The sequence below is a fragment of the Perca fluviatilis genome, chromosome 2 (assembly GCF_010015445.1).
Source record: "Perca fluviatilis chromosome 2, GENO_Pfluv_1.0, whole genome shotgun sequence".
NCBI classification, from domain to species: domain Eukaryota; kingdom Metazoa; phylum Chordata; class Actinopteri; order Perciformes; family Percidae; genus Perca; species Perca fluviatilis.
Window position 1 is genome coordinate 39,455,015 of NC_053113.1, and position 27,331 is coordinate 39,482,345.

Genomic DNA, 27,331 nt, shown 5'->3' on the forward strand with positions numbered 1-27,331 from the left:
ATGTCTCCAAACTTACCTCAATTATAACTTGTCTCCTCCTAGTTATTCTACAGCACTTACTTTAAAAAATATTTTTGTTGCATCTCTTTTCGGTGTTGTAATTTGTAGACGGCCCTAAGCACTCGTCTTACAGCAGCAACAACAACAGCAGAGAGCAGAAGCCAGCAGGCAAGTGTTATTTACATAAACTTCTGGTGTACTTACAAACTTTCCAATCCATCGTTTTATGAGTACATAACCTATTTGTACTACTTGTAGACGTTTGGTATCATTTCGGGCGTTATTAGTGGGGTAATGTTAAGAGACACTTCGGATCCATTAGCCCCTGCGCTAAGCTATACAGCTGATAATGCTACTCTACGCTAACTCTCCCAATGTTAGACCCAGGTGAAAAAAGCTTCTGGGGGGGTGTTTGGCTCGAGGTCATGGTGCAAAGGACCCTAGGGTGAATTACTCCGAACCATCACTTTAAACAATTTACCATTCAGACATCTTGCAGGTTTGCAAGTCAGTTTCCGTGTATAATTGTGGTGGAAGTGCTTCTGTGATAAATGTAATGGAATTTCACAGACAATGAACTGAGAATGAAGCTAAACTACAGAGAAACTGTTTCTATTATCTCAGGAGCTGATGCATATGAATACAGTGAGGACCTCCTGTGCAGTGTGGATGAATGATAATGTCTGTAAAATGCAGCTGCGTTTGATGATTGTCTCTCTCTTCTCTTGTTTGTGTGTGTGTGTGTGTGTGTGTGTGTGTGTGCGTGTGCGTGTGTGCGTGTGTGGGGGTGATGCATGCATGCTATCGTGCCTTTAAAGACTTGCTGGTGGACATGTTGGGAGTGCTGGCCAGCTACAGCATCACAGTGAAGGAACTGAAATTGCTCTTCAGCATGCTACGAGGGGAAGGAGGCCTCTGGGTAAGTGATAACAGGGATCGAACGCAGGGAGTTGGACAGAAGTGTGTGTTGGTTTGACACTGTCACTTGAGTTGCCCCCAGAGAGCTGTCACACTGATCTGTTTAGGGCTTGTTGTGTAATTGACAAACTGCAGAATGAGTGAACGAGGTAATTGGCAGTGTATTGACTGCAGTCCAAACACTCAGAGAGAAAGCCTTGACTGTCTTGTTTTTACTCTCTCTTTTTTTTTATTTATTTTTTTTTTGCTACCTGCGCAGCCGAAGCATGCAGTCAAAATGTTGTCGGTGCTGAACCAGATGCCCCAGAGACACGGCCCAGATGCCTTCTTCAACTTTCCTGGTCGCAGTGCAGCAGTAAGCCTTCACACGTTTCCACTCTGCAATCAGTTTTAAAATGGCATGTCTTGTGTACTTTTATGAAGCCCTGCAGTTTATCAGCGTAGAACCATTGATAATGAATGCATACAAATTAACAGAACAAACAATCTCTTGCTCCGTACAATAACGGATGCCAAAGATTACATACGTGAACAAACAACAAAAATCTGAAGTAAATCCATGTATCAAAAAATGTACCTCTGATATCTGCTGGGTTTTACAAAGTAATTTGTCGTGAAATTGTGATGTGTTTATCGCAGCAAGGGTTATTTTCTTATGGTGCATTATTATTAGCCTTTTTGATGGACCCATTCCAATTCAACATGCCTCATCTACTTCTTCATTTTATGATCTTGTATAATAAGAAAACAGATGTGAAGTGGTCTTTACATGTACTGTAGATGACAACAGCCTCACTAATACTGTATATGCATGTATACTAGGGGTGGGGGAAAAAATCGATACAGCATAGTATCGCGATATTTTTCGTGGCAATACTGTATCGATACACAGACGCCAAGTATCGATCTTTTATTATATATGTGTTGGTCAGTCTGTCTGCTTGACAATCCCCATTTTGCAGCGATACAATTGAAGTGAGATGAACAAACAGAGAAATGTATCTTTTTAGATAAAACAAATGTTGACAAAATTTTCCTTTGGGGACATCATTTGAAACTGGGAAAAATTTGAAGTTGGAAAAAAGGTAATAAATTGCAATATATCGCAGAATATTGCAATATGTTTAAAATCGCAATAATATTGTATCGTGACATAAGTATCGTGATGATATCGCATCGTGAGGCCTCTGGTGATTCCCACCCCTAATGTATACTGAGTGTAACAAGAGTACAAATGAATTAAAGGGTTTATAGATGAGAAAATGTGAGTAGCCTACCCTGTGTAAAAAAGATTGACATCGTAGTGTGACTAAGTCTTTTTCCTAGGTTTGTGGAAGACTTAGGTGCACGTATTTGGCGGATGGGGGGGTTAGGGGTCTTCCCTTAAAGGAATTTTACGTTTTTCAATCAATTTGTATTATTATTATCACCTGTATATGTGTCTAAAACGGTGGAAAAGCTAGAGCAGATAATAAATAAATAACACGTTTAAAAAGCTTAGAGATAAACTTGCTAAAGAAGTCCACTAGGGACAAAGCCATTTAGTTAGTTTTTAAGATCACATTGATTTCACATGCATTTGGCTTAGGTGGTGCCCAAAATGGCTTAAGTGCTGCGCCTAAGCCTCATAATGGTGTGGAAAACCCTGAATAAGATAAGTGCAGTTTGGGCTGCTGATAGTTTCACTTGGGAGTTGACATGTTGAGAGAAAGCCGAGACAGAGGAACCATTTAGAGGGAGATGGGAATCCTGTGTCAGGACATTACTCTTGCTACATACTGTTCATTACCTTTTGCATCTTTTTACATCATGCCAAAGCAAATAGGTAAATGAGTCATAACAGTGATTTCATTGAATGTAATTTTTCACTAAAAGAGGCTGGACACTGCCATCATAAAATATTCAGCATGAGCAGGAATTATGATGCGATCAGTCGTCCAGTAACATTCTGGAGGTCACTGCATATTTAGCAATTTCCTGTTCCTGTTATTCAGTGAAATAAATGCATTAGAACATACACATTCTTGCTCCTTATGAGGTCATAAGGAAAAAGGTTACCTCCCCTTTCTCTGCTTTGCCCGCCCAGAGAATTTGGCCCACCCATGAGAGAGAGACATCATGGCTTTCAAATGAGCAAAGTGGCAGTTGGTCAAGGCCACACCCCCACCCTCCACCTTGCCCCCCCTCCTCCTCCTCAATAGCTACAGACATAGAAATGGCACATCCTAAGGAAAGCTCAATGTGGGACTTGCTCTAGTGGCTGTAATTCTGCACCAAGGCTGAATTTCGGGAAAGAGACTTCAGATACAGTATTAGGGGACCACTAAGGTCTATATAAAAGAGACTTCAGGCACAGTATTAGGGGACCACTAAGGTCTATATAAAAGATACTTCAGATACAGTATTAGGGGACCACTAAGGTCTATATAAAAGAGACTTCAGATACAGTATTAGAGGACCACTAAGGTCTATATAAAAGAGACTTCAGACACAGTATTAGGGGACCACTAAGGCCTATATAAAAGAGACTTCAGATACAGTATTAGAGGACCACTAAGGTCTATATAAAAGAGACTTCAGATACAGTATTAGGGGACCACTAAGGTCTATATAAAAGAGACTTCAGACACAGTATTAGGGGACCACTAAGGTCTATATAAAAGAGACTTCAGACACAGTATTAGGGGACCACTAAGGTCTATATAAAAGAGACTTCAGATACAGTATTAGGGGACCACTAAGGTCTATATAAAAGAGACTTCAGATACAGTGTTAGGGGACCACTAAGGTCTATATAAAAGAGACTTCAGATAAAGTATTAGGGGACCACTAAGGTCTATATAAAAGAGACTTCAGATACAGTATTAGGGGACCACTAAGGTCTATATAAAAGAGACTTCAGATACAGTATTAGGGGACCACTAAGGTCTATATAAAAGAGACTTCAGACACAGTATTAGGGGACCACTAAGGTCTATATAAAAGAGACTTCAGACACAGTATTAGGGGACCACTAAGGTCTATATAAAAGAGACTTCAGATACAGTATTAGGGGACCACTAAGGTCTATATAAAAGAGACTTCAGATACAGTGTTAGGGGACCACTAAGGTCTATATAAAAGAGACTTCAGATACAGTATTAGGGGACCACTAAGGTCTATATAAAAGAGACTTCAGATACAGTGTTAGGGGACCACTAAGGTCTATATAAAAGAGACTTCAGATAAAGTATTAGGGGACCACTAAGGTCTATATAAAAGAGACTTCAGATACAGTATTAGGGGACCACTAAGGGCTATATAAAAGAGACTTCAGATACAGTATTAGGGGACCACTAAGGCCTATATAAAAGCATCCAAAGAGCACCATGTCATGGGACCTTTAAACAATTGTCTCTCCTACTGCATAATTTCCACCCTCTTGTGTTTTGTCCCAGGCCATTGCTTTACCTCCTATTGCCAAGTGGCCTTATCAGAATGGGTTTACATTTAACACCTGGTTCCGGATGGATCCCTTGAATAACATCAACGTTGACAAGGACAAACCATATCTCTACTGGTGAGTAAACAAGTACATACATGCATGCTCCATGTTTCCAGTGTCCTGGATATGCTCACAGGGGTGCTGTAAATCCACATTATGACATCAGAGAGAAGAAAATTACACTTTCCTGTTTTTCATCAATCTAATTGCTTTAGCTTTGTATTAGGAATCACTCCCTCTCTGCAGAGGCGCATAAAGCTACCAGCAGCTTTATTGACAAAGCAATATGCTGTCTGATGCTCTGTGACCTACACTGATTTTCCCCATCCAACCTGATTAAGACTGCAACTTGTTTTTCAAGGTTAAACTCGTTTTACAGACACTTTTATTTTCTCCCCACACACTGGCAACACTTATGTAATGTGGTTTTATGAAAGGGGCTCATTTTCTTTTTTTCAGATATTGTTCAGGGGTTATAATGGAGAAAGAGGGGAATTAGGTGAGATTATTGAGATTAAAACCCATGGAGGCATGAACTACGGCGACTGGCACTGGCTGTTACAGAGTTAGACTGCTGCATTGGGAGGCACTGTGGAGGTATTAATTTAGATTTGCCACACAAGGCCCACATACCAGCTTTTGCAAAAGCTTGTGGGTAATTAGTGCTAAAATCCTTAATCCAAAAGTGCAGTGATATGCAGCTGTCGCTCTTTCTGTTCATGAGAGCAGCTTTGGGAGAAAATCACTGAATACAATGGGACATATAAAAGAGTTGTGGAACGCAATGGAAGAGAAAGTGGATAATAAAGATGAAAAGGTAGATTTGGCTGACAGAGAAGACTGTTTACACTAATTGGTCAGAGATAACAGTTAGTTCCACTGAATCACCTGCTGGCTGCCATTGCTTCATCACACAGTTTGAATGCAAACATCTAGTGGGGCAAAAAAGTATTTAGTCAGCCACCAATTGTGCAAGTTCTCCCACTTAAAAAGATGAGAGAGGCCTGTAATTTGCATCATAGGTACACTTCAACTATGAGAGACAAAATGAGAAAAAGAAATCCAGAAAATCACATTGTAGGATTTGTAATGAATTAATTGGTAAATTCCTCGGTAAAATAAGTATTTGGTCACCTACAAACAAGCAAGATTTCTGTCTCTCACAGACCTGTAACTTCTTCTTTAAGAGGCTCCTCTGTCCTCCACTCGTTGCCTGTATTAATGGCACCTGTTTGAACTTGTTATCAGTATAAAAGACACCTGTCCACAACCTCAAACAGTCACACTCCAAACTCCACTATGGCCAAGACCAAAGAGCCGTCAAAGGTCACCAGAAACAAAATTGTAGACCTGCACCAGGCTGGGAAGACTGAATCTGCAATAGGTAAGCAGCTTGGTGTGAAGAAATCAACTGTGGGAGCAATTATTAGAAAATGGAAGACATACAAGACCACTGATAATCTCCCTCTCTGGGGCTCCACGCAAGATCTCACCCCATGGGGTCAAAATGATCACAAGAACAGTGAGCAAAAATCCCAGAACCACACGGGGGGGCCTAGTGAATGACCTGCAGAGAGCTGGGACCAAAGTAACAAAGGCTACCATCAGTAACACACTACGCCGCCAGGGACTCAAATCCTGCAGCGCCAGACGTGTCCCCCTGCTTAAGCCAGTACATGTCCAGGCCCGTCTGAAGTTTGCTGGAGAGCATTTGGATGATCCAGAAGAGGATTGGGAGAATGTCATATGGTCAGATGAAACCAAAATAGAACTTTTTGGTAAAAACTCAACTCGTTGTGTTTGGAGGAGAAAGAATGCTGAGTTGCATCCAAAGAACACCATACCTACTGTGAAGCATGGGGGTGGAAACCTCATGCTTTGGGGCTGTTTTTCTGCAAAGGGACCAGGATGACTGATCCGTGTAAAGGAAAGAATGAATGGGGCCATGTATCGTGAGATTTTGAGTGAAAACCTCCTTCTATCAGCAAGGGCATTGAAGATGAAGCGTGGCTGGGTCTTTCAGCATGATAATGATCCCAAACACACCACCCGGGCAACGAAGGAGTGGCTTCGTAAGAAGCATTTCAAGGTCCTGGAGTGGCCTAGCCAGTCTCCAGATCTCAACCCCATAGAAAATCTTTGGAGGGAGTTGCAAGTCTTTTGTTATTGACCAAATACTTATTTTCCACCATCATTTGCAAATATATATTCATTAAAAATCCTACAATGTGATTTTCTGGATTTGTTTTTCTCATTTTGTCTCTCAAAGTTGAAGTGTACCTATGATGAAAATTACAGGCCTCTCTCATCTTTTTAAGTGGGAGAACTTGCACAATTGGTGGCTGACTAAATACCTTTTTGCCCCACTGTACTTACCTGGGAAGGACTTGTTCTGCGTTTCTCTGATGTGTAACATCAAAAAGAAAAAGAACTGTCTGCCTAAGCTAACTTTTTGGCATTCATGCAACAATTCCTTACTGACAGAGTCCCAAAAAACGCTGATATGCCAAGCTAATCTGTTTTTTATACGTCGCTCCGAGAGCCTCATCGCTCAGTGGCACGGCGTGTAGACAACATCAAAATAGAATTGTGTCTTCAGAAGCGGAACAAGGTGGCGGCTCTACCTGATGTGTAATCACAAGCAGGCTTGTCCACTGGAGCGTCTTGGCTGGCTCAGTGGTAGCTAGGTGTGGGGCTCTGTATGCCTCCGGCCCTGCATGCACCACACGGTATTACAGCCCATGCTCTCCTCATCTGGCTTGTCAAAGCGGTCGGTTTGTTTTACATGATCCCAATGGGTGGTGGAGGTGTGGGGCTTTGAAGATGGTCGACTGCTATAGACCTGAAGATAGGGGGGCTGTAGTGAGTACATGTCGGCGGTGAAAAGGATGCACTAGAAAATGTAGTTTAATTGACATTTAGTCTGCATCACCTCTATGACAAGACCCCACTTTATTATCTGTAGCATTCCAGCACACAATGGTTCCCTGCAACAAAATAATGTAATGTTTCTTTATGTTTATTCAAGTATCAAAGGCAGAATCCTGAAGGTTTTCAACTTTATAATTCAAAGAGGTGAAAAATTATCTGTGTGAAGGAGAAACATTTGAAAAGATCTTTATTGTTCTATCAATAGGACCGACGTCAGTGCTACAACTGCTGCATCAACAACACAGGATGTTAATAACTCCTTGGATAGAAACGGACAACTTGAAGAAACAAAATGCAGCTACAAAGTGTAGTTATTAATGCTCAAGTGAATAAATAATGCATCATACATCTACAGTTTCTGCATTAGCAATTATGAGCAAAGCAATTTAAGCTTAGATTGCTATATATATATACAGTACTTCAGATATGTTCCACTTAAATGACTTGGTGAGTGGGACATACAGACGGTAAGATATGAAAAGGGTTTATATACAAAAGGCACACATAATACAAAATTAATTCAGACTAAAGGCTGTTTTATTCCACGGCCGTACCCTGACGTGCATCTCTCAAAAAATTTAACTACTCGTCGCAGTGACGCACGTTGCTCGGCCTTGGCTTGGTAGCGTTCCATTTCCCCGGACTCATTTCCTGGTTCTCCTTCTCCATAAACAACATGAAATCAAGGAGAGGGTTAACTTCTCCTGCTCCAGATTTCCCACCGAGGTCAGAAAGAACAGGGGAGACACTTTAGTTCTCTCACTAGGACTCTAGAGTCGCTACTCGCTCCGAAGCTCTATCACCCACTCCACACACACACACACACACATGCCGACTCGACGCACACACCAGCGCACAAATATAAACATCAGGCCACTTACGTAGGCTACGGCGAGAGCTCGGCGTGGAGCCTCCGCAGGACCATAAATCAAGCTTTAGGAGAGAGCTTACCTCTGAAACAAATACCTATGCATAACATCATTTTCTTTTTTAATGTTGGAATAGTTGCCTTTGATGAAATGTCTTAAGTTATTATAATGGATTATGTTTGATTCTGCAATTCTTAAAGCCACCTGAGGACAAATCAGTCACAGTTTAGGGCTTGTTCTCTAATCTTTTAGATTAGTATTGCAAGGTTGTTTGTGTGTGCGCAGGGTGTGGGCTGTATAGGCTGGGCTGGTGTTGTATACAGGTGGCATTTCCTCACTGCTGACCTTATAAATCTTTTATCTGTGGAGTCAAGAAGATTAGAGGAGAGGGATTAGACCCTGGGAGCATCAATGAAGTGTGCCTCATCAACTAAGGGTTTTTTGTGCTATTTTCATCTTTGTAGTTGTTACCATGCCTGCACAATTTGCAGTAGCTCTCACCTCGGGTGTTTCCCTGTTCTAGCTGGTTAAGCATATTATCATAATTCTCATAAGAATCGTAAGAACTACCTGTCAATTACTCCTGCAAATTGCTTTGTGTCTGCATAGCGCGAGGAATTTAAAAATGATGTTGGCCCCAATCTCATTATGCAGAAGGAAGCATTCACTTCAGTTATGTTAAGGAGGAAACATCCAACGACATTCTTAATAAAAAAATACTTAATAACTTAATAATAGTCACACTGCATAGCTTGGCAGTCAGAAACCTTCCAAGCTCAGTTGGGTTGAAATATATTTTACCCTGCTTGTTGAGACATGAGTTAGGTTTACCCTGTTAACCTTGCAGCTCATGATATATACTGTGCGTGTTTCTGTTCACAGCTATCGGACCAGCAAGGGCATTGGGTACTCTGCACATTTTGTTGGTAACTGCTTGATCGTCACATCACTCAAGTCCAAAGGAAAAGGTTTCCAGCACTGTGTGAAGTATGATTTTCAGCCCAGGAAGGTAAGAGCAGCTTTGGGTTTTAATCATGTGTTCCAGCTGTTATACCACATATGATTATGTTATTCAAACCAAAGCTATTTGAATTCAAACAGCGGACCCTCAAGACATGCTCAGTAGCTACTTAGTAGTATACGTAAGGCACATATTAAGATTAAGACATACTTTATTGATCCAGCGAGGGGAAATTAATATATATATATATTTTTTTACTCTGTTGTTAGTTATTCCACACATTCCACACACGCCCCGGACGTATACATGCACTAATGGAGACAGAGTCAGAGTTAGAGGGCTGCCCATGACAGGCACCCCCCCGAGCCGTTGGGGGTTGGCAGTGCCCAGTAGGTGAACTGGCACCTCTCCAGCTACCAGTCCGCACTCCGTACTTGGTCCTGCACAGAAACTTGAACCGGCGACCCTCCGGTTCCCAAGCCCCTACGGACTGAGCTACTATGACCCCCAATTCATGAACCCCATCTGAACATGTATTGCATTATACCAACCACTTACTCCATAAGTGTGCATCAGTGTGGCCTGAGCTGAGAGGAAAGTTTTCAAACACCCTGTAATTCACCCCCGACTCCCTACCCACCACCTGTTCTTTCACTGGCATTACAAAGTTGTATGTCAACACATACACCTGAAGTGTTTACGACTCCCAGAGGAGTCTTGCAGGTGTAATTGGATGTAAATGTAGATGAGAAAATTAAACTTAATCTAGCATGGAATGTTAGTGTAGTGTAGCGGCCCCTGCGGAGAAGGAAAACCAGCACAGAGCATGTGTCAAACAATTACAGCCTTCACAGAACACCTGGGAACAAGCATTCCTCTCATTCCTACCGCCACAGTGCAGGTATCGTTTTGGAGAAGCTCTTAGAAGATAAAACATGTTGAATTAAGTTTTTAATTGATTTTGGGTTCAGACATCTGCGGATAAGTGCCGTTCTACTAAATTACCTGCGGGCAGCTTGCACTCTTCCCCTCAGCCTCAGTAAGTGTCCTTACGTTTGTGTGTAAGACGGCTGTTATTCCATTAGACTGCTCACAGTGCCCTGCGTGGGTCAGACTGACAGTGGGCACACAGTCACAGAAGACATGGACCACCTATTGCCTGCCGATGTGGTTGTGCCAGTCTTGATTTCTTTAGTCTGTTCTGTGTTGCCAGATTGCATCAATATACTATTGCAGTCTGCAGCTCCAAAGTTGTGAACAGGCAGATCTATTTATTTATATCATACCTTTCTTTTATATGTTTTCTGATAACAGAGAAATGTCAAATTACTTAAGACAATACATTGTCCCCATAAAGTCTTTTTTTCTTGAGAAACTCTGAATGGCTGCGAGCTCCGGACCATTCTGAGCAGCTGTTTATGTTTATGAGAGCGTGGCTTGTTGATGCTTCTGATGCTGATGTGAAGACAAGAGAACCCTAGGGTATTTATTTGTTTGTTGTCGAGTACACGTAATTTTAGAATGAACAGCCCCTTCTATAGCTATTTGTATTTGTGTAATTAGTTTTTAATATCAAAGTGTAGTTTAATTGACCTTTAGGGCCATATTTTAACGATCTAAGTGCACGCCGTGAAGCGCCTGGTGCAGGTGTGTTTAGGGCGTGTCCAAATCCACTTTTGCTAGTTTGACGGCAGAAAAAAGGGTCCGTGCGCCGGGCGCATGGTTCAAAAGGGTTGTACTTAGTGTCTTCATTAATCAGAGGTGTGTTTTGGGCGTAACATGCAATAAACCAATCAGAGATCATCTCCCATTCCCTTTAAAAGCCAGGTGATTATTTGGACCTTGGAGCCTTGCTGTTATGATGGAGGATTTGCACCGTAATATATTTATTTGTAGCATAGTGTGCACGAGCCTAGGAGCATTTTACTAATTTGCTGTTAAAATAACAATGAAATGCTGCGTTATTGACTTTAGACGAGGTTTTTGTTGGTCAATGGTGCGATCACTTCCCGCTGCCTCAAGATAGCAATACTCCCAGAATGCACCTGAACACACCTCCCTGTAAGACCAGCACGCCCATGGGCGCACAGATGGGCGCAGGTGCGTTTACTATTTAAACGACGCGGGCACTGGACGGGAAATTGACAACTGCGTCGATCTTAAAATAGCAAAGACGCTTGGGTTGGGCTTTGTGCTGCGCCACGCAGGGGCCCCTAGTCTGCATCACCTCTATGACAAGACCCCACTTTATTATCTGTAGCATTCCAGCACACAATGGTTCCCTGCAACAATATAATGTAATGTTTCTTTATGTTTATTCAAGTATCGAAGGCAGAATCCTGAAGGTTTTCAACTTTATAATTCAAAGAGGTGAAAAATTATCTGTGTGAAGGAGAAACATTTGAAAAGATCTTTATTGTTCTATCAATAGGACCGACGTCAGTGCTACAACTGCTGCATCAACAACACAGGATGTTAATAACTCCTTGGATAGAAACGGACAACTTGAAGAAACAAAATGCAGCTACAAAGTGTAGTTATTAATGCTCAAGTGAATAAATAATACATCATACATCTACAGTTTCTGCATTAGCAATTATGAGCAAAGCAATTTAAGCTTAGATTGCTATATATATATACAGTACTTCAGATATGTTCCACTTGAATGACTTGGTGAGGGGGACATACAGACTGTAAGATATGAAAAGGGTTTATTGCATACAAAATTAATTCAGACTTAGGAGAGAGCTATTGACAAACATTTAACTCTGAAACAAATTCCTATGCATAACATCATTATATCTTTGGGATATAGGGGGGAGCTTGTATGTGAGTGAATGTGTATGTTGTACTGCAGTGTCTTGTCTTCTGTACTATCCAGTCCTACCGAGGACCCTCTCGAAAATGAGAGGACACATCTCAAGAGGTATTCCTCATACAATAAATAAATATGGAAATATGAAATATGAATGGTTGCCTTTGATGAAACGTCTAAGTTATTATAATGGATTATGTTTGATTCGGCAATTCTTAAAGCCACCTGAGGACAAATCAGTCACAGTTTAGGGCTTGTGGTTTCTGAGAAATATGAAAGTAGAAGTCCCTTCCTGTGTCCCTCTCTTACCACACAGTTGTTGAGCGATAAGTGTCTCTTTTTCTGGGTTCTTAAATGTGATTTTTGTACCCACTTGACATGACACCTTATAATGTCACCTCTCTAGCCATAGACGTGACTAGTTATAGTTAGTTAGTGTTTCATCCCTGAATAACTAGAGCCAGTGTCTAACATGGCTCTGTGCAGGGATGACTTGTCTTGCCTCCTCTCAGCCTTTCCTCTGATCTATTATTCACAATGTTCCACTGCAGATTCCCGAACATTACAAAGCAAACCTCACAACTGTGGCTTTCTAGGAACCTTATCTGAATTCCTCCATTTTTAAAGAAATGAATGGGAGACCGGAAATGATGAGGATGTGGCTCTATAAACCAAACTCACTTGTAGTTTTAGTTAAGTGTAATCAAATGAAGTGTAAAGACACGCTCTTACAAAAGAATGATAATGGCCCACTTAGTGAGTGACCTGTTCTGTAGCTCCCTTATTAAATCTGTTTCTATCTGACTCTCTTCTCCCCCTCAGTGGTACATGATCAGTATAGTTCACATCTACAGCCGCTGGAGGAACAGCGAAATCAGATGCTATGTTAACGGACAGCTGGTTTCTTACGGAGACATGGCATGGCACGTCAACACAAATGATGTAAGCGCTCTTGTTTTTTACTCCTCCTCACCATTGTCAGCTTTTTCTCCCTGGTTTTGATGTTTATTGGCACAGGACTGACTGAGGCTGCCACATTAACGTCTCGCATGGCTGTAAATTGCGACAGTCATACGTCTTCAATAGCGCTCATCGGGCAAAATGAGTTTTACCACATCAACATGGATTTCACTCAGATATATGGCTGGCAGTCTTAATTTAAATCTCCATCCTTCACAGAGTTGCTCTGCAGTAGAAGGTGAAAGATGGAATATCAAACATTTGGAGAACAGATTTATGTATAGAGTGAAAAATGTAGATATGTGTACAGAGATTGTAAATCCCATGAGTCCGATCTCATTTAAAATGTATGACATTGTATGATATTGCATGTTTGAATGACTAAGCCAAAAATGAAAACCTGCTTTTATACATAACACAGATTTTAAAAAGCAATTTGCACTTGCAGAGATGAGGCACATTTCCAAAGGTGTGCTTCACACTGTAGCTGTATTCAAGGGAAGATTGCACAAATGACAGGATGTGATTTAAGTGTGGTTCATGAAATATTCCACCACATTAAGTAGAGCTGTTTTTGTGGAGAAATGTTCCCACACCTGAAACGAAATGTACTGCAATGGCTGTAGAAACAGTTGCATCACAAAGACACTAGAAATCATAGCACGGCAACGGAATCGTTTAGATTATTTTATTTCAACCGATGGACATGTAAAAATGTATTGAATGAAGTGGCAAAAGCAAATCGCACCACCACATCAAAGTACCATGTAAGGCAACATACTACACCCTTGCATCTTAACATTGCCCTCCATCCAGATTATTTAAACAAGGGCTGCTGTTTTCTCATACGCCATGGAGAGTAAAGTCACATAACCGATCTGCATAGAAAATATTGTAAGCTGACAACTAAAAGTGATGCTACATGTGATGAGTGTCTTGTAACACTTAAATGAACTGAAAAAAGCCATTTATATTATCTATATCATTTTGTTTCTCTTCATCGTTTCTTTCTCTACTATTGAGATTCTAATATTAACACCTAAATGTTCTTAATTTTGTAGATGATTTTATATCATAGCATTGTGCTTTGCTTTAAAAAAAACATAGATTTAATCTATATGGTTTTTTTTCTGGAAAGTGCAGAAGGATGGCAGTAATCATTACTGCCATCCTTCTGCTCTTTCCAGTAGGACTGCAGCTTGAAGTCTTGGTAACTGTCTCACATGATTTCATGTGTGATAAGGTATATTTTGTACAGAAAGGTTTAATATCACATCACACAAATCAGGTTGGATGGGCTTTTCTAACTGGGTTAAATAATAGACAAGCTTGATCAAGATTTTGAATTGCCTATAAACAATGTGTTTCCCCCCCCAGTACTGCTTGTATAGGCCTTCATACTGACTGTTTGGTGAGTTGTTAATTAGCTGCTGCTGTTGTAAACTATCCTTCAGTTTGATCCTGATTACAATCACAGCACGTATTCTTTCTGTCCCAGAGGTTATATTGAGGTTTCCTATCTTTGTAAATCAGGGACATTGTCTTCCTCATTCCGATAGGGACTTGTCTAGGTTTGACACTGAACGAAACACAGAAGGAGATGTTGTTTTGGATGATTATATTGACAATAGAATTTCTAGGAGGAAAATATAGCACCTTTGTGCAATCAAATGTTGTACTTTTTACTTTTTGCCCTCTGGCTAATTCAGCTGTGTGTGAATTTGGAAATTTCACTCCTGAAGCATAAAATGATGTCGCCTTTTCTTTCTGTGTCCTCCTCGCAGAGTTATGATAAGTGCTTCCTCGGGTCCTCGGAGACAGCAGATGCAAACAGAGTGTTCTGCGGCCAGCTAGGAGCCGTCTACGTGTTCAGCGAAGCCCTTAATCCCGCGCAGATATTTGCAATTCATCAGCTAGGACCAGGCTATAAGGTACGTACTTGAGGGTGACTAAATTAGATTACATTTTAGCAGTCTGCATCACCTATCAATCTGTATAATCAATGCCCAGTGCTGCCCTGCCACAGTTCCTTTGCCATGTGTCTCTGTCCTGGGAGAGATGCTTTTCCTCCCACATAAACGGCTGCATAAATTACCTACTTCGGGGAAATAATAGCACAATACACCGAGGGAAGCAGCAGGCCCTCTGAGGGGATGGAGTCCTGAGCCGACTTATATCAGCTGCAGCAGGTGTAGCACTCCCAAGCTTCTTTACAAAGACCAAATGATTGTGAATAAATAGAAAGATGCTGACCTACCCAGAAGGGGATTCAGCTGGGAATCACATGGGGACAAAATATTTGGTGTGCACTTTTTTTAAATGTAGATTATAGTTTCATTTATTTTATTTCCTCTCTACGCCCAAATATTCCACTCAATCCCCTTAGCTTATTCTCATATTCAGAGACTGCTCCCTCTCTCTGTCTCTCTCTCTCGCTCTCAGTCTCACTTTTCCTGACAAAGTGCAGCTGTTTCTTCACAGCCCTAAGATCTGCACTCTGTCACAAATGGAGGGATGACAGGCAATGCCAAATCAGCTTTGAACACAGGATGTGTCTCAGACAATTTGCCATATCTCTGTCCATTTTACACCAGCTCTGTTTGCTGCCTAGCTGCTTTCAAGACTACATTAGTCTTTTTAATGGCAGGAAGGAATATTGGGCATTGTCATTGTAAAACCAACACTGTTGAGGATTGTGAGATGGATGTTTGTGATTTCAATCAGGTCTGTGAAGGCCTGGAGAATCCCAGGAGAAGCCATTGTTTGGTCTTTATCGCTAATGTCAGGTGACTTGCCGTTTACCTCCTTAATTGTGGTTCTAGACCTTCTATTAGAGAGGAAACGCACAGCAGAGCAATCCTCCAGATTTCTCATTCTCTGGAATAATGAAGAGCATGTCCCGGGGAGACAATTACCCGCAGTTTGATGAAGCTGTGAATGGGGTTGGTAATGGTGAGTATGATGGAGCCAGCCAGGTGCATTGGGGAGGAAGGTCAGAGAGTTGTCAGGCCCACTGATTGGTTGTTGTAATGGGAGGGCTGTTGAGGCGACGAGAGGACCTGTCTGTTTTAATTTCGAACTGCCAGGAAGAGTCTGAGTGCAGCAGATCACAGCATACATCAGCTACAGTATGTACGTCGTATGTATGTACAACTTTCTGTTTCAGCTCTGCTCCGCAGCCAGAGAAAAAAACCCTCTGAGCTGAAGTATGATTTATTTTCTGATCCATGGTCCTCTCATCCATGTTTGATGTTTGACACGCTTCCCCTTTCTCACACAGTGTATTGAATATAACTAACTTCTGCAGCTAGTTGAAATGCAGAGATTATTGCTGCCTACTAGGATTGCTATTCCTACTGTACGTTATGATTTATGGCTGAAAATCTGACAGACCTGTTAGTGGAATCTGTTCCCTGGGCTCTTTTTTATATTTCTGTAGGGAAATTGCACTCTGAAACAAGATGGACTCCCAGTTATTTCATTTAAAGTACCAACAACTTTTTGCCATTTATTGCCATTTCTATGAGCGACTTGAAACGTTCCCAACCATTCGGAGATAGCATCAAGGGACATTGTTGGGTTTACAGAGACTGAGGCTGGCTGTCGTATTGGACTATCATTCATCACTGATGTTTAGCAGAGTTCATAAGCTTTGCTGAAAGTCTAGGAAATTGTGGGCTGAAGGATTCATACAAGGGGTGTACCTCACAAATGTGAGATGCAACTCAGGATGAAGAATATAATTTCCAATGGATACTGGCTAACACAACATTATTATTATATATATTTTGTGTATGTTCATTCTCGATAACTACGTATCTCTCTTCTCTTTTCCTGCTCTGGTCTGGATCCATAAAGTAATGTCTGTCACAGAAATATCGAGTGAGGGCTTCACTGAACACAAACTCATTGTTTGGACTAGGCAAAACAATTATGCCATGACTTTGCATCCTTTCATATGATGCACTTAGAATTATTTCGGTCTTTGCCAGCTATCATCACCACCATAGGTGTTGTACAGTGCCTTGCGAAAGTATTCGGCCCCCTTGAACTTTTCGACCTTTTGCCACATTTCAGGCCTCAAACATAAAGATATAAAACTGTAATTTTTTGTGAAGAATCAACAACAAGTGGGACACAATCATGAAGTGGAACGAAATTTATTGGATATTTCAAACCTTTTAAACAAATAAAAAACTGAAATATTGGGCGTGCAAAATTATTCAGCCCCCTTAAGTTAATACTTTGTAGCGCCACCTTTTGATGCGATTACAGCTGTAAGTCGCTTGGGGTATGTCTCTATCAGTTTTGCACATCGAGAGACTGACATTTTTGCCCATTCCTCCTTGCAAAACAGCTCGAGCTCAGTGAGGTTGGATGAGAGAGCGCGTTTGTGAACAGCAGTTTTCCGTTCTTTCCACAGATTCTCGATTGGATTCAGGTCTGGACTTTGACTTGGCCATTCTAACACCTGGATATGTTTATTTGTGAACCATTCCATTGTAGATTTTGCTTTATGTTTTGGATCATTGTCTTGTTGGAAGACAAATCTCCATCCCAGTCTCAGGTCTTTGGCAGACTCCATACGTTTTCTTCCAGAATGGTCCTGTATTTGGCTCCATCCATCTTCCCATCAATTTTAACCATCTTCCCTGTCCCTGCTGAAGAAAAGCAGGCCCAAACCATGATGCTGCCACCACCATGTTTGACAGTGGGGATGGTGGGTTCAGGGTGATGAGCTGTGTTGCTTTTACGCCAAACATAACGTTTTGCATTGTTGCCAAAAAGTTCGATTTTTGTTTCATCTGACCACACACCTTCTTCCACATGTTTGGTGTGTCTCCCAGGTGGCTTTTGGCAAACTTTAAACGACCTTTTATGGATATCTTTAAGAAATGGCTTTCTTCTTGCCACTCTTCCATAAAGGCCAGATTTGTGCAGTATACGACTGATTGTTGTCCTATGGACAGAGTCTCCCACCTCAGCTGTAGATCTCTGCCGTTCATCCAGAGTGATCATGGGCCTCTTGGCTGCATCTCTGATCAGTCTTCTCATTGTATGAGCTGAAAGTTTAGAGGGAGGGCCGCGCGGGTCTTCGTAGATTTGTAGTGGTCTGATACTCCTTCCATTTCAATATTATCGCCGCACAGTGCTCCTTGGGATGTTTAAAGCTTGGGAAATCTTTTTGTATCCAAATCCGGCTTTAAACTTCTTCACAACAGTATCTCGGGACCTGCCTGGTGTGTTCCTTGTTCTTCATGATGCTCTCTGCGCTTTACACGGACCTCTGAGACTATCACAGAGCAGGTGCATTTATACGGAGACTTGATTACACACAGGTGGATTCTATTTATCATTATTAGTCATTTAGGTCAACATTGGATCATTCAGAGATCCTCACTGAACTGAGAGAGTTTGCTGCACTGAAAGTAAAGGGGCTGAATAATTTTGCACGCCCACTTTTTCAGTTTTTTATTTGTTAAAAAAGTTTGAAATAGCCAATGAATTTCGTTCCACTTCATAATTGGGACCCACTTGTTGTTGATTCTTCACAAAAAATTACAGTTTTATATCTTTATGTTTGAGGCCTGAAATGTGGCAAAAGGTCGAAACGTTCAAGGGGGCCGAATACTTTCGCAAGGCACTGTACATGAGTCAGATTAGCCCATTGAATGTGTGCCAACACTGCTCTGCAGTACAGTGTGCACCACAGATTGCTGTAGACGAGACCGAGGAGCTGGTCCTCGTGTGTCGAGGAAGACGAATGTTACCTCTGTGTAGGGGCCGTGCAACAATACAATATTGATGTACAACATGACAAGATCACAGATGCCAAAACCTTTGGAGATACTATACAGTCGGGCTGTGCAATTAATCAAATTTTAATCGTGATTACGATTTTGGCTTCTAACGATCACAAAAATAATGTAGTTGAGAAAAACAATTATTTTGCACGTTACATTTTGCAGGTAAACTCTTATTTTTGTCTTGTGTTCTGAATGAAAAAAAAGAAGAAGGGAATAGTAGTAAGGGAAATTTCACAGCTCAAGGTGTTTTCACTGGTGATTTGTTTAACTGCTTCAATTTTTTTAAGTTCAATAAATGCAACATCTTTCCAAAAGTCAATGAGTAATCGTGTTAAATAATCATGATTTCAATATCAATATTGACCAAAATAATCGTGATTATGATATTTTTCCATAATTGCGCAGCCCTACTATACAGGCCGACACGTATACCTGCAAATAATAATACATTTTATTTATATAGTGCTTTTCAGAGTACTAAAAGACACCTTTCAATAAAACCAGTACATCACGCACGGTAAAAACAAGTGAAGCCATAAAACAGACACATAAAAACCAAGCATATCAAAAGCAAGTGAAACAATAAAACCAGCAAATAACAGCAGGTAAAACGTCGTATTACAGTATGTAGGCCTATTTGTAGTAAATAGACAATGTCAGTGGAGCAACAACTTAGTCTTGTTCACAATTAAAGATTATAACACCACCACGTGTCCACAATATAAAGCGTCACATGATGTTTTGATTTACATTGAAATGCACGTACACAATCGTTGGATACTCAAGGAGGAATTTTTAATAAAAAGTTTCCCTAGGGTTTCTAGTTTCTGTAGTTTCCAGGGACGTGCACAGACATATGGAGGGGCTATTGCTGTAATCTAGAAAAAAGGAACCCCCCCCCCCCAAAGATGGATCTGTTTCCAAAAGAAACCTTATCATTCTGAATAAGTCCTATAATGTACCTTTAATTTAAGAATAGTATTGTCTGCAGTATCTATTTTTCTCCTTAACTCAATTTTACTGACTTGGCTCTTTTATAGGAAGACTCACCGCCCTCATTATGTAGCCGTCTGATTTGTTGAGTGATGCTCTGCATGCTCGCCCTCACTTTCTGGTCTGGAGCCTTGTGGTAGGGCTGGAATAGAATTATTAGCATCATAATAAAGAAACATACAGTATACTGTACCTTTCATGCACTAAGACATCTGAACACTGACACTAGTGCTGCCAGTTGACTTGTCAAAGACTGTGGCTGCACTCAGTGATTCTGGTTGAGATAACTTTTGTTTGCGCCATAAATATTAGTTTTTATATATATATATATATACAGTACAGGCCAAAAGTTTGGACACACCTTCTCATTCAATGCGTTTCCTTTTATTTTCATGACTATTTACATTGTAGATTCTCACTGAAGGCATCAAAACTATGAATGAACACATATGGAATTATGTACTTAACAAAAAAGTGTGAAATAAACATTAGCTGTCTTATATTTTAGATTCTTCAAAGTAGCCACCCTTTGCTTTTTTTATTAATAAGGGAAAACATTCCACTAATTAACCCTGACAAAGCACACCTGTGAAGTGAAAACCATTTCAGGTGACTACCTCATGAAGCTCATTGAGAGAACACCAAGGGTTTGTAGAGTTATCAAAAACAGCAAATGGTGGCTACTTTGAGCAATCTAAAATATAAGACGTTTTCAGTTATTTCACACTTTTTTGTTAAGTACATAATTCCATATGTGTTCATTCATAGTTTTGATGCCTTCAGTGAGAATCTACAGCGTAAATAGTCATGAAAATAAAGAAACACATTGAATGAGAAGGTGTGTCCAAACATTTGGCCTGTACTGTGTATATATATATATATATATATATATATATATATATATATATATATATATATATATATATATACAATACCACCAATACGTGTCAAAGTGTGACAAGCCGCTTCACTCATTTGAATGGGAAAGTGTGACCAAACATTTGACTGGTACTGTATACAGTATATAGTATAAAGAACAACAAGTACAACATGACTACAGAGGCTTTTGGGCCCTACACATAAAATAATAACTAATTCACAATGCTATGCACAGCACAGGCATAATGTGCATTTATTATTGATTGAAACATTTGTTTTTAATGAGTTATTAGCCTATTCCAACTTAAATAAAATGCTTCTGATAAAATAGGCCTACTTCCCATTAAATGAAGAATGTAGGCCGGTTGCTTGACATTATCAAATGCTTCTCTCACAGCCTGTCTGTTGCCAGTTTAAATCCAGCTCTGCAAAGTTTCAGTATTTTAGCTTTTTTTTTTTTTTAGCTCTTTCTCGGTCTTCTTCAGTCGTATTTATTGTGAAGGTATACATAAGTAACAAAAACTAACATTAGGCTATACATTTATAAAAAAAAAAAAAAAAAGCAAAGTGTATTACATTAACCAATAGGGACATGAATGTACAAAATAAGCTAAGGGGACTTCTATCAGCTTTCACTGTTACATCTGCTTGTAGGTTGAATTCACGTAACATATTGACTATAAACAATGTATAGTGTAGCATGAGTTAACAGCCCAAACCATCCCATCCCTGAGCCTCTCTTCTCTACAGAGCGCACACTAATGTAACAGACGTAGCGTAGCTATGTTAGCCTGCTGCTGCAACATAGGCTGCCATTAGCTTTGGTTGATATTGTAGCATGATACGTTCATATAAGGCCGCGTGACGTGATGCTAACGTTACAAGCTGAAGCTGCACATTATTCGAAGCTTAAGTGGATTTTTTTAATACACACACACACACACACACACACACACACACACACACACACACACACACACATACATATATATATATATATATATATATATATATATATATAGTGAAGGTTGAAGGGCTTTCCCTCTCTGTTAAATGCAGTGCCAAAGATTTTCTATAACTTCTAAACCATCACTGGCGGAGCTCTGTGTGTGAGAATATAAACAAAGTCACGTGACTGGGGCAGAGGGCATCGCTGAGGGAAAAATAAATTAACACAAATTTTATTTAACTTTACTTTTGATGCAACCACAACAGGAAAAAAAGAAAAGTTTGATTATACTCTTTCTCCAGTGGGGCAGATGAGCCAATCAGGGCAATCGGGCTGTTGCCCGGGCAACAATAGCCCATATCTGTGCACGTCCCTGCCTGGATCTGCATCTGCACCTAAAGCTAATCACTTCTCCTTGACAGTTTTTTTTACTACCATTGAGCCAATACTGAGAAAACATATCTGTTTTTGATATTACGAATTCACTGGAATGTTGGCATGTTTGACTATATTGTTCTCCGTACTAAGACCACAGGTACTGTACTGTGGCATGGGAGTGTTCCCAGCTTGTCAAGCGTTGGCCTGTTTCTTGTAGGGAGTTGTGGGGATTCTCCTGGTCGCTGACAGCCTTTGGCACCGGGAGGTAGCAAGGAGGCAACTGTGCTCTAATTCCTTTATATGACTATATGGCTGGCCCGTGGAGTGATGCTGCGCTACAGGGTTTGTTACTGTAGCGACAACCCATGAGATCATTATTTTTCATTTCACACTAAAGCACAGGGCACTGGAGCTTGTTATTTCTTGTCACTTGGGTTTCATGAGTAGGAACTTCTGAAGGATGTTAGAGACTACATAATGAGATGCAAGCATGCGGCTGTGTGATCACACAGTAGCAGATGAACAGAATACCTCTTATGCCTTTTTTAGCAGATGACTGGAAGGTCATTAAATGTGGGCTCAACCCTCCCAGTTTCTGGAACTTTCCCTGTAAAACCCCTGCTAGAATCAGGCTGCCAGGCAACAGATGTAGCGCCAGTAAAATATACATGGATTCTGACCAGTTGCGTTGGAAAAAGGATTCACTTGCCCAAAGTAAAATCTGAAACCCAGAGGATTAAGTTTGAGGATGAGAAAACCTACCATATTAAGATTTGAACCTTCTTCGATACAAGCAGCTAAATGTAGTGTTGTGCAATATGTGTAGCGTGTATGCAGTATAATATTAAAGAATAGTATTAAAGACTTTATGTTGTAGGTTTCCTCTAAAGCTTGCCATCAAGTCTTTGAGCTCGAGTCCAAGTCAAGCCTCAAGTCTCTGGTGGTTATAATGAGAGTTGTATCACCTGCTGCGTAACATCCAGGCTGCTTAGAACACTGCATAGCTATATATATATATATATATATATATGGAATTCAAAGCATGTAATATGTTATTATGACTCCTTTATCTATTAGTAGCAGTAACAGTAGCAGCTTTGATTAATTGTTTGGTATACAATCAGTGTAAACAGGCGACTGCAATAAAAACGTCACGAATGTTTTACTTTTAAGTTAATAACTGTATTTTGCCTTGTAACATGAACATACTGTACAGACCAAATATTGAGGTATTAAAAAAGAAAGCACTCGCTTAACAGTTGCTGAATCATAATGACAGACCTTGCCTCCTATTGTGCAGGCTCTGCGGGGCCATAAGAACAAATACAGGGAAAGTTATACCTCACAGCTCCATAATTAAGATCCTCCCAATTAATGCAAACTGCGAAACATCACATTGTAGCTAAATGCAAAACACTATTGCTGCCAAATAATGTGAAATATACTGCAAGTCCACAAACATGTTAACACACAGTTCACTTCCTTATCATAGAGAATCTGCAAAAGTTTTTTTTTTAAGATTATTTTGGGCTTTTCCTCCTTTATTTGACAGGACAGCTAGGTGAGAAAGGGGGGAAGACATGCAGGAAATCGTTGCAGGTCGGGTTCGAACCCTGGACCTCTGCGTCGAGGCATAAACATCTCAGTATATGTGCGCCTGCTCTACCCACTGAACCAACCCGGTCACAAGAATCTGCAGATTTCTTTTTGTTATTTACTAAGTGGCTGGATAGCACAACAACCTTCAAATGCTTAACATTTTTCAGTGCTCAGACTTTCTATAAATTCTAAGCTGAATGTGAACCAACTGGCCAACTTAAGATGCTTATCTTATAGTACTAAGATCTGAATGATATATCTGTCACGGCATAACCACAATCCTGGGAAAACGTGATACGATCGTTATTTGTCTAGGTAGGACTTCCAGTTCTTTAGCAGCCCATGCATATGAAACGACAGAGCTAAGCGCTAGGCCGCCAGGCTAAAAGGTAAAGGTGGAAGGGCCTGCCTCGTCATAGCCCCAGCGCCGCTTCGCTTACTTTTGACCACCTTAGTCCTTCCTTGGTCCGGCGCTGATTAGCCTTAAAGCTCTGTTGACAGTTCATTTGCAGTGAATGATTCTTCCATCACGACATTCAGAAACATGTCTTTCCTCTCCGACTCTTCTTTTGTAAACTCCTACAGCTCTGTGACGCAGGTAAGCCACGCCCACCTTAGCGTGGCAAGCAATAGTACGATTGTGCCGTGACATATCTGACAATTTGATTTGCAGCAAAGCCCATCTGGAACCACAAGGTTCTGAGAGAGGAACTGGAAAAAAAATGATTACAGACTGTTACTCCTAATTTCTACCGGCTATCTACCGGAGCCATCAGGTTTCTATTAAAGTCAGCGGGTGTATCTCCACCGGCTGCAGAACGGCGGCGTTCCGACTCCGTCCCTGCTCCGGAGGTCCGCAGCCCTCCGGAGCAGATACGCAGAGCTTCTATACACAAGTTTACGTGCTGTTTCCCGGGTGGCGCCATAACTCTACACAAATGCATTTCATTTCCGCCGGAAGTTGTTTGCACAACGTCTGCCGGTGTAAACACAGCGATGTCGACGCTAGCTTGGGAACACGGTTCTACTACTTTGACTGGAGATGGCGCTACTCTCCTTCACCCGAATTTAGTGCAGAACTGGGAGGATAACATGACGACGCTAGAGAGCCCCGCAGCAATTCAGCACAATTCAGATTGTGCGGGACAGGAAGTCGAGCACAGAAACAAAATAAAACATCCGGTTAATTTTCAAAATAAAATCCACCGTGCTCACGGCGGATCATATCTCCCTGCACTACACCTTGAAAACACAGCACAGAGCTGTTTCCCCTCTACTCCTCTGGATGGAAACTAACTGTTGGTGGTTTTGTGGTTCTATTCTACGTGAATTCGCGAGATCTCGTGGGTCCTCGTGACTTCAGCTGTCAGTCACGGCCGCAGCCGTGCCGCAACAAATCCGGACCTGGTGGCTACTATTGACGGACGGCGGAGCACGGAGCCGTTCTGCAGCCGTTCCGCAACCGGTGGAAATTAGGAGTTACTCAGGGTAATCAGGATAATATTGCTGAAATTAATAGCAATAATATCTGACCTAATTTTCACTTACAGAGCACAACCATGTAATGTGAACTGCGTCTATAACTAATGACCGCTTATGAACTACTGTAAGTCAACCCATCCCCCACACCCTCAAACCCAGTGAGCAGCACTGGCCATCTCTGTTGCCACCTACTTAAAATTCTGCACTTTACAAGTGCTCAGAATAGAATACAGAATCATTGTAGAATTGACAACCTGAGTCAGCTCACCATTTTTTTTTTTTTTTTTTGCCATTTACTCCCTTACTGAAAACAAGCAACCCAGATTTAGAAGCCTTTTAGGTGGGTGCGTGAACCCTGTTTGCTCGTGTTGCATAACATACTGTATTTATCTACAGTCCCTCTAGGACCAGATGGTTTGTTTCCTCACTTCAAATCTTCTTTCCGTCTCTCTTTATCTTATCAGCATCCGCTTGCTGTTGATGAGTCAGAGAGGGAAGGGGAAATATTTCTCTCATTCATTAATAATGCAACCCTCCTGATTGTAGGACTTGATTTCCTTATTAAGCATATTCCATTCACACTGCATTGACAGATGAACTCAGCTCTGAACTCAGATCTGTCAGTAGCTAATTGATCAAGTGAATTAAGACTAGTCTGTTATCGATCGGCTGTTTATGTCCACCATAAGGAATGTGTTGCTGAGCCACACACTGATGAAACCTCCAGTTCTTTTTACACAGCCATCAAATGGCTGGCTTCGCATCATATGTCTTAAGACATAATGACATTTTAAGACCCATATGACACTCAAAAAAAAAAATACAAGACGCATGATTGTTAGACTATGAAGTGTTAATTTATCACTGTAATTATTACCAGTGTCACCAGTGTAACTTATTCAGTGTTGATGAAAAATGTATTAAAAAGGGTCAGAACAGCATGTATAGATTTTCTATATGAGGAGTATATATGTATCTCAGCTTGGTGTAATTTAGTTCTAGTCTCTCTCTCTCTCTCTCTCTCTCTCTCTCTCTCTCTCTCTCTCTGGTATGAGGGAGGTGGGATGAATTTCAATAAATAAATCCAACAAATAAATACTGAGTCTATATCGGGATCTCAGCAAGCATTTGAACAATGTTTTGACTCAGAGTCTGATTACTTTGGGTGTGAAGTGACACAGTAACTCGAAGCTAAATTGCACAGTGCTGGCTTTGATTTGAAGGTGTTTACTGAATGAACATTTCCTCGTATTTGCGCCAATTCCATGAGTGTAAAGCGTATTTGAACCGAAGAAACCTAGAGGAGATAGAGAGAAATGCTTTGGTACACACCTGAAAGTGTGGCGCACACACTCTGTAGCATTTTTTCAATTCCAGTATGAGTTGACGGGGATTTAGCAGTGACTGTGCTTGGCTTGAGATTGCTCCAAAACAGACTAGAGGAAATAAGTGGGTTAAATGGTCATCTGTGGTATAATCAAAGCAACTTTGATTCCTCTCCAGTGTTTCCTTTAGGATATTTTTTAGCAGTGGGGGAAGGTCTGTCGACCCCCATGACATTTTGTATTTTTTGAGGAACTATAGGGCACTTAACATCTACAACAGGTCAACAAAATGAATTTTACAAGAAATTCTTCATAGGGACAACAAAACCCAAATGACTACATTTATAGACTATTTTCAATTCTACATTATATTCCACTGACTCACTCACCGTTTTAATGTTTCCAGATGTATGATATCAGGACGATGAGCTGATAGAACTGACAAGTTGAACGTCCAATTAGAACGGACCCACCGCGGTGCCGTTTTTGGTGGAGCTGTTCGTTTAATAGTCGACTCGGAAGAAAGCGAACGTTTTGACGATAAACTACATCAACACAACAGTATGTGTGGAGTTAAACTGGGCGGACCCAATAACCTCTGAATAGTTCTACTTGTTAAATTGCAATGTGAGCGTCAACCCACGGGGGATGCATTATGTCTGCAGGATCATTTAAAAGGCAACCGCGACTACATTGTGCGTCTGCCCTATTTCTGATACCGTGGCGGCAGATATTTTGCCATGGCGGGCCGCCACTACAACATCGACATAGAGGAAACTCTGCTCTCACCAGCCCCCTGTTCCCCCTCATCATTGTAATCTGCAGTAGAACTTGAAAATCAAACAATGTTCCCACACAGATAAAAAAACAAAAAAAAACAGGCTCCGGCTTTAATATTTAAAGTAAAACTAAATCAAACCATCCATAACAACAATTTCATACTGTATGGCCCCTATGAGACACAAAGATTAAAGCATTAAA

At 40.9% G+C, this 27,331-nt stretch overlaps 1 protein-coding gene across 1 annotated transcript in view; it reads left to right on the forward strand.

Moving 5' to 3' along the window:
• Positions 1-27,331, forward strand: part of LOC120551813 (neurobeachin-like) — a 120,038-nt gene that overhangs the window by 83,132 nt on the left and 9,575 nt on the right. The window contains exons 4-9 of the mRNA XM_039789413.1: positions 819-919; positions 1,178-1,273; positions 4,356-4,477; positions 9,085-9,211; positions 12,801-12,920; positions 14,723-14,869. Of these exons, the coding sequence (XP_039645347.1) occupies positions 819-919; positions 1,178-1,273; positions 4,356-4,477; positions 9,085-9,211; positions 12,801-12,920; positions 14,723-14,869 (713 nt within the window). The remainder of the gene's footprint in view (positions 1-818; positions 920-1,177; positions 1,274-4,355; positions 4,478-9,084; positions 9,212-12,800; positions 12,921-14,722; positions 14,870-27,331) is intronic.